The 8,428-nt window shown below is 36.5% G+C and overlaps 1 protein-coding gene across 1 annotated transcript; it reads right to left on the bottom strand.

Moving 5' to 3' along the window:
- Positions 1–211: 211 nt before the first annotated feature.
- LOC107017612 (cellulose synthase A catalytic subunit 2 [UDP-forming]-like) lies at positions 212–7,123 on the bottom strand. The gene is made up of 13 exons (XM_015217788.2): positions 6,814–7,123; positions 5,909–6,319; positions 5,731–5,833; positions 5,457–5,637; positions 3,856–4,122; positions 3,400–3,745; positions 3,155–3,292; positions 2,948–3,073; positions 2,634–2,846; positions 2,220–2,496; positions 1,847–2,043; positions 1,407–1,757; positions 212–1,259 (listed from the first exon to the last, which is right to left on the bottom strand). The coding sequence occupies exons 1-13, from the start codon at positions 6,892–6,894 to the stop codon at positions 678–680; spliced, it is 3,273 nt and encodes a 1,090-aa protein (XP_015073274.1). The 5' UTR covers positions 6,895–7,123; the 3' UTR covers positions 212–677.
- Between the last annotated feature and the right edge of the window lie 1,305 nt (positions 7,124–8,428).

Raw genomic sequence — 8,428 nt, 5'->3', positions numbered from 1 at the left:
TTAGCAACAATCAATAGTACGATAACCGAAGCAAAAGAAAAAAGAATAAACCACAGACTTCATTTCAATAATGTGAAACAAGCTAATAGCATTGAAGCAGTATGTACTGTCTATGCAAAAACTAGTACAACAATCGAATAAACCTCTTAATTACAGATGAAAATTTCAATAAAACTAATTTACTGCAAAGAATACCAGCATAAAAAAATAATTAAAAGAAAGTCTTGAGACAGGGAAAGTCTTGGAGTTTCACTTTCTTGAAATTACAACAGTATAATATATAGTTCATAATTACTGATGAAATTTTTTGACAACATTTTTCTGTGAAGTCCGTTATTAAGAAGGGGAGGGGGTGTTGTGGCTTAACACAACAATTTTTATGTTTGATTGATATTACAAATAATGGAAACTCCACTGCACTCCAAGCAACAAATCCCAAAATCTATCAAAAGAATCAAAAAAAAAAAAAAACTTTGCAAAACAAATATCAATGTATCTGCTATTCTGCCCTTTATACAACAATCAACAGAGCTCATTCTCTGCTTGTCCAACTCAAAACTTTTCGTCGATGACCAAATTTTCGGGAGATAAAAACATACCCCTTGTTCCTTCTCCCTGAGTTTGAGCTCTATTTTGATATCATACAACATGTTCTACAATGCTGCTTACTTAATCACTTAATCACAGTCCAAGCCACATACCTCTAAACTGAGTCCACCTTTGGCGGTGAATGGGTTGAGACGCACCCACAATAAGGAGCAGATAGATGCGAGAAGGATGGACCAGACAATAATGATGGTTGGAACGTTGTTTTGTCTACCCATGCAACCCTTGAGGAAGGGATACAGATGAACAATGACCCATAAGGCGAAGAAGAGTCTACCAAATAGAGGACCCCAAGAATCATAACCATTGTTGATTGCGTCTGAGACACCGACTATAACTCCAATGATGTTAAGAATTAACAAAGTCATAGGAGGAATCAACAAAGATGTCCACTTGAACAGATAGAGCTCAGAAAACTCCCCATCGTCCGCTGCTTTGGAAGTAACAGTGAAGCTAGTGTTGACACCAGCTAAAACTTTAAGAAGACCTTGGAAAAGAGCAAATAGGTGAGATGAGGCACCACCAATCACCCAAAACTGCTCGTTTCTCCACCAGTCATCAATAGTAACACCTCCCCATTGCATCTCAATAACACTCGTCACAGCAATCATTATGAAAAGTGCCATGAAAAGGATGCTAGCATAGTTGCTAATCTGCATTTCAGCAAAACATCATGTGATTAGTTGAAAGCAGTGATTCAACAAAGGCCTACATGACTTGGACCGAAGATATAGAGTCCATGTAATATGAGAAAATAATAAAAAAACTCGAAGCAAGGAATGCTGAATGGGCAGACTTACCTCTGGAACAATAAATTTCCCTGTAAGCAAACAGACGGCCGGCAATGCACAATATATGATCAATGGAATAGAAGTCAATGGGTAGACCACTGAGTTTATGTACGAAAACCGCTCCAGAGGCTTCAGACCACACCCATATCCATACCAAATTGGACAATGTCTACTGAAGAAAATTTCAACAGACCCCAAAGCCCATCGCAGAACCTGGTGAAGACGATCTGAAAGATTGATAGGAGCTGACCCTTTAAATGCAGGCCTATTGGGCATGCAGTAGACGGATCTCCAACCATGGCAGTGCATCTTAAATCCAGTAAGGATATCCTCAGTAACAGATCCATAAATCCATCCAATCTGGTACATATGACAAGTTAGTTAGACCAAATGCAGAGTGCATTCCGGAAAATTGAAATAGGTTATAGAATTTCAGCATGTTTTTTTACCTCTTTGCCCCATTCTGTTTTGTCTTCATAACCACAACTAATAACATGTATTGCTTCTTTCAACAGAGATGCTGATGTTGCACCTGGAGGGATGCCACCATCTTCTAGAAGTGTTGAAGCAACAAATACCGGTGATTGACCAAATTTCTTTTCAAGTTTTATCTGAGGCATGAGGGCTGCTTTTTCACTATCAATTCCTGCAGAAAAAAGCAAGTTAACAACAATTATGCATACAGGAATCTGAAGTTTCACTTCAAAAATAGTTCAATTAGGATGTTTCCTTGCAATGAAAAGGGATCCAAATTTATTAATCTAAAGACTTAAGTCTACAAATTAGTCATTAGGAGTGGCTTCTCAAAGTTCCTTTACATACCTTCAATTCCTTCCTCGATATTTTCAAGGGCATGAATTTGTGGTGAAGCCTCTTTACTCTTTGGCTTCTTTTTGTTATCCTTGGTTGTTTTCGCTTTCTTATGCTTCTTTCGAGTACCGAAACAACAACAACACCATCTCGGCCAGCAGTTGCATGTTTTTCCTGGAGGTTTTGTCTTCTTTGGAGCATCATAACCATAAAGGGCTTGCCTCCTGAAGACACATCCAGTGCCCACATAAATTGGACCCTGGATCCCATCAAGTCCTTTCATATTGATCTGTTACCGCAAATGGAATAAAATTAGCTTACTGTCAGGCAGTTAATGGTGCATATCGTATACTTATGCAATAACATAAACAGTGCATAGGTGCAACATTCCATAACAAAATACCCAGAAGAAGGCATTTTACGTACATCAAAGAAGACAACATTGCGGTTGGAGTATCTGTCATGCCTGTCAATACCATCAAATCTTTGAGGAAATTGTACGTAGCATATTTTCTTTCCTGAAGTGGGGTCCATCATAAAGCACATAGCTTCTCTCAGTGCCTTACTGTTATTTATATAGTGATCACAATCCACATTGAGCATGTAAGGAGCGTTTGATATGACTGCTGATACACGCATCTAGAATCACATTTTAAAAAGGGTCAAAAGCCTATCCAGAGCAATATTTTTAAAAAGGAAAGAAGGGGAGGAGGAAGAAAGAGAAATGGAAGACAACTTACCAAAGCATTCATGGCACCAGCCTTCTTGTGGTGGTCAAATCCAGGACGCTTTTCACGAGAAACATAGATAAGGCGAGGCAATACATTCCCTTCAATATCACGGACACCATCATTACCCAGGAAGACCTTTTCAATTATAAGAATAAAAAATTAGTTAGTTAAAATATCACCATTAAAGTAAGGATATAAAAGAGATCAGATTTATACCTGAATCATTCCAGGATGATCCCTGACAAGATTTCCTGGCCAAGGCGTTCCATCTTGCATGGTCCAGCCATCTTCAGGAACCTTTTGTGCTGTGGCAACCAGCCCATTTATCCGAACCTTGAATTCTTCATAATCTCTCTGCACAAAAAAGAATGTTCCCAAGTTGTCTTAGCAACAGGTCTTTATAGTCATCATACCATCTAAGGAAAATGTCAAGAAGAACATAAATTTGATAATTTGCACACCTTCATAGCACGACGTTCCCTCACAAACGATGGCAGTACTTTATTTTTCAGATAATCAACCTTCAGAGAAAAATACCACTCCGGCGCTCGAGGCTCTATGTTGAACTTTTTGCAGAATGGGACCCATTTCCTTGCGAACTCAGATGTTTCAGAGAGAGCCTCAAAAGTAAGCATGGCAGCACCATCATCAGAGACATAGCACGAAACCTTGTCCACAGGATAGTCACAAGCAAGAATGGAGAGAACAGTATTTGCAGTAATAAGTGGAGGTTCTTTTAGGGGATCCACCGTACTAACAAATATATCTACAGGGGCTAACCCAGAAGGCTTCCCTTCTTTCTCATACCTGAGAAAAACATTTAACTAAAAGGTAAGGACATGACCAGAGAGGCATGTACACACATATTTTTTAATAAGGGTAACAACCAATGTACACAAGCATTATTATATACATACCTCAGAGATAGCCTATCCAAGTATGTCTCTCGACGAATTGGACACCATTTAGGTAACTGATCAAATATCCATGACACAGCAAACCATATTTCACATATAATAGATAGCAGCCATAATACATATGCATCATTGACAGGATGCGTTATTCGATAGTGAAAAAAGAGCCCAAGAACAGCAAGACGGACTAAAATGGATAATCTGTATGGGCTTAGCCTGCTAGAGGCAATAGGCAGCTTTCTCGAAAGTGGTTGTCTTCCTTCATCCATCCTGCAAACAGAAATATAGTAAGAACGGTAAATCTTTCTGATCCAGAGAATGTTCAAACAAAGTAATGATTGCAGTTTAGGAAGGTCCTTTAATAAAGCCAACCGACATGCAACATGTTATATCACATCAACAAAAGAGAGAAGTGGAAATCGAGCACATAAAGCATAACATTTGCACATTTCATATTGCTCTAATATGTAGTTTTTGTTTTTGTTTTTTTTAAAGAGCATGTAGTGAATTTATAATCATGATAACGAGATGAAGAAATTGTGGCAATCGGAACACCCTAACTCCTCAGTCAATATATATTGACAGAGTCCAGAAGGGTAAAATCGATCCCTGAACCCTTCTCACTCTTCCAGTTGCGAACCTTCCCCCATCCCACATCTGAGCTGTCCAAAAGAATTCAACAGAAAAAAGAGAACACAACACTAAGCTATGCATGTACAATAAGTTGTAGAATCTGTATTATACCAATATAATTATTTACTATTTCTTCTTTGTTTATTTGGGTAATCTGACTAGTGAATAAAGTTGAATAAAAGACTCCAGAACCATAATTTGTCCAAAGAGATGGATATGCTGCAAAAAAAAAATTCTCAGTTCAAGTGACTAATCTGCAATACATCTCCCGAACGTTTTGGTTTTTTCATAGGGAAGTACAACTTATATTTGTTTTATTCTTTATTAAGAAATAACAGTAAGTTATCTCATTAAAGAGGTTCCTTATTGTTAAGATTCTTCCAGAAGGACAATAATTGCAAAGCCAATTATAAACTGCAGATACTCGAGTTTGATCAATAAGAAAGTACATCCAAGTCACACACAAATCTAACCCAGGCCCCAAAACTATGTCAATGCAGCTAGCAGGCTGCTGCAGCAAAAAGGGGATGTATGTATGTATCTATGGTTAATTTTAAAACGTATCCCTTTTGACTAACGGCTTGGAGTAGATACTATTTCCATTATGAAAATTTTCCTTTAACATGCTTATTGAAACAGAGTGATAACCGATTTTAGTTTCTGAAAGGTACAGTAACCAGCACTACACTAAGCTGCCGTCTGGTATCGTCAACCTTGTGAACACAGTCTCAACTAAAAAGACCTCATAAAAACTCAAAACACATGTGACATGACCAACTTTCCAGGCCTTGTACTACAGTAAGAAAAGCACAGCACTTGAGTATTTTATTCAGCACATAGTTCAGTATCAATAATATATACAGCTTGCAACAACTGCAAGTCACCATCCCACAAGTAAGGTGCAAATCACATCACAGATCAGTCATGGGGTTAAATTTAGATAGAAAAAAAAAATCAATGCATACACCTACTTGGGGAGATCGGGATCATCCAGCTCATCTCCATCGTTATCACCTCCTTTGCCTCCATGCTTAACCACCTGTAGTTTATCATTCTGCTTTTTCTTCCAGTCCTCCATTCTTTCCTTCCATGCAACAGTACCATATCCATAAACTGCCAAATCTTTCTTAGGGTCCATGGGGCGAGGCGGCACTGCAAAGATCAAGCATATCAAACACATTAAGCCATCTAGCACTGGAAAATTGGCGAAAGAATTAAAAATTTGCATTAATCAGAATAACTTACAAGACATGGATGAATCAGTATAAGGCACAGGATGAATTTTCTTCCCACGACCCATAAAAGGTGGTATGATAAGTGCATGTTTATCAGCTGAAATTGTATCATCCTACGCAAAATTACAACTTTTTAGCTAAAATTCAACATTGTGAGAACAAAAAACATGACAATCTTGAGGCATTACCTCTTGACCATAAGTAAGAAGAGGGATCTCTGAGTTAAGGGCAGCAGGATCTACTTCTGCTGGGGTATTAAGCCCAGAAGCATTATAATTGGTACCGCGGCCAAGTCGAGCAAGTGCAGCCTCAGAAAGATGTCTAGGTGTACCATCATAATCAAATTCATGATCTAAGTCATCAAATTCATCTTCTTCATCATCTCCGTCAACTCTTTGGCTCCCTTTAATACGCTTGTACCTAGTTTTACATTGAGGGCAAGCTTGATTCCCTTCTCTCCTTTCATACTCATAACAAGGTCTGCAAACAGGAAATGCACACTCATTGCAAGCAACAAATGTCTCCCCATCTACTGTAACTTCAATCTCATCTCCACAAATCTGGCAAATCTGTCCACTTAATTCTTTCACAGAAGTTACCTGTAACCAATAAACAATTAAAACCTCCTTAGATCAAGAATTGGAATCCTCCTCAACACTAATTCACACTTGGACATGTAATTAAAAAACTTGCCTAAAAAGAATGCAAGAGATAAGGAATCAATTGAACTTAAAAGTGGTAGGGGAAAGAGCCAATTTTGGCAAGTTATTAAATCTAGATATTTCACAAACAAAAGCAATGAATTAGGGATCTTCCTTATTCCTGAATTGAAGAACTAGAAGACAACACCCCCAAATCCCTCAAAACGGAAGAAAAAGTTTGAAACTTTATCCTCCAAATTGGCAACTTTTTAGCACAGAAACTGGAAATGAGCAAATGGTAACTTCAGAGAGAGCAAACTATGGTCAATTAACACCCCCACCGACACCAAAAATAAAGGAGGCAAACTTTAAAGAAAGACTGAATTTTTTCTTGAAATTTACTCAAATGGAGCAAGAAAAGAGCAAAAAGATAAGATTTTGGAAGCACTTACTCTTCCAACTTCATCAGCATTGATGAGAACAAATTCATTTCTATTATGTGAACCAGCAATAAGCCTCCCTTTAGTATCCATTTTGAGTCAAAACAATCAAGAATGGAGAAGTAAAACAAACCCCTCTTCAGTTTCAGCACATTAGAGACCACTCAAAGTGAAATCCCCTCAAACCATAACACATTCAAGAAAAGCACTACCCTTCTCCTCTTCTCTTTATGACACACTGCTTTTAAACACCCATTACAAGTAACAACAACCCCCTCTTCCCTCAATTAGAGAAATAAATAATAATGAATGAAAATGATGTATAAACATACACAAACAAACACATCAGTATTATAGTAAAGAAAAATTAGGTGTATAAAATTTTGTGTGTGGGGTTGGCTATATTATAATAATACAACTGGAAAATGTAAAAAGTTTTGATTTTTATTAATTATTAATTTTTAAAAAAGCATTATGGGTAATGTGAAGAAAAAGACTCTTTTGGGTTTTTGGGATTCTTTTCTTGTTACTTATGAGAAACCCCATGTAATAATTGGGGTTTACTCTCTTTTCTTGGTTAATTTTTTGTTTCTTATTTGTTGAGCTGTGAAGCAGAGAATAAAATGAAAGGAGGAGGGATCCACCAAGTGTAAAGTACAACAAGTAAGCACAAGGTACAACAGATGTTTTGTTTGATTTGATGATCAAAAGAAATGGGCTGTGGAAACTATGGGTCCAATTTGGTAGTGGTTGAAGTGGCCCCACCAAGGAAGGGGGTGTACTTGGTGCTGGGGTTGAGGGGTATATTAGTAAATTGAATAGTTAATTGGAGCTAATTAGAGTCTGTTTGAATTGACTTATTTTAGATATTATTTAAATAAAATTATTTTTTTCATATTTGAGCAAATTTTAAAAAATTCTCATAAATACTAGCTTTCAAGTCAAACGGATTATAAGTCAAAAATCAAACGTAAATCTCGGTTAGTAATAGTTGAAGTAGCTAGTAGTGTTTTTTTTCCCTCTCTTTATGGCTGTCTGTTACAGTTGTACATAGGGTGGTTAGGGTTAAAAGAGTCAAATGAGAGAGAAAATGATGGGTTATAGTAATATTATAAATACATTGGTATAAAATATAAATTACATGTATTAGTATTAGTAACTATTCATTCAATTTTTTTGGTCAAACTATTCATTCTTGGTTAAAAGAAAAGTGAGGAAATAGTTGAGTCAAATGCTATTCATGTGAGGGTTGATCCAAAGTTTTTATTTATTACTAATACTAATTTATATTCCACCGGCCAAAGTGCAATTTAAGTAAAGTAAAAACTTTGTTAATGTACACTATTTAGGAATTCTAAATACGTAGAATAATTAAGGTAGTAAACACAACAATTTGAAGAATTAATTAGATAAAATTTATATGAATTCGTGAAAAATATATAGCTCATGCATATTTTATTTATATAAGTAAAAGAAATAATCGCAATAAACATGGCTTTGACTATAAAGTTCCAAATTTTTTTATATATATGTTTTATAATATGGTAACTAATGGTTTATGGTTATTAAAAGTCACCCCTCTATGATTTATGATCCATGTTAAATAATCAAGGAAATACCCTATGTT

Source organism: Solanum pennellii, chromosome 4, assembly GCF_001406875.1.
Source record: "Solanum pennellii chromosome 4, SPENNV200".
NCBI lineage: Eukaryota > Viridiplantae > Streptophyta > Magnoliopsida > Solanales > Solanaceae > Solanum > Solanum pennellii.
Note: the sequence above shows the minus strand (reverse complement) of the source record. Positions and strands in the feature narration are given on the sequence as shown.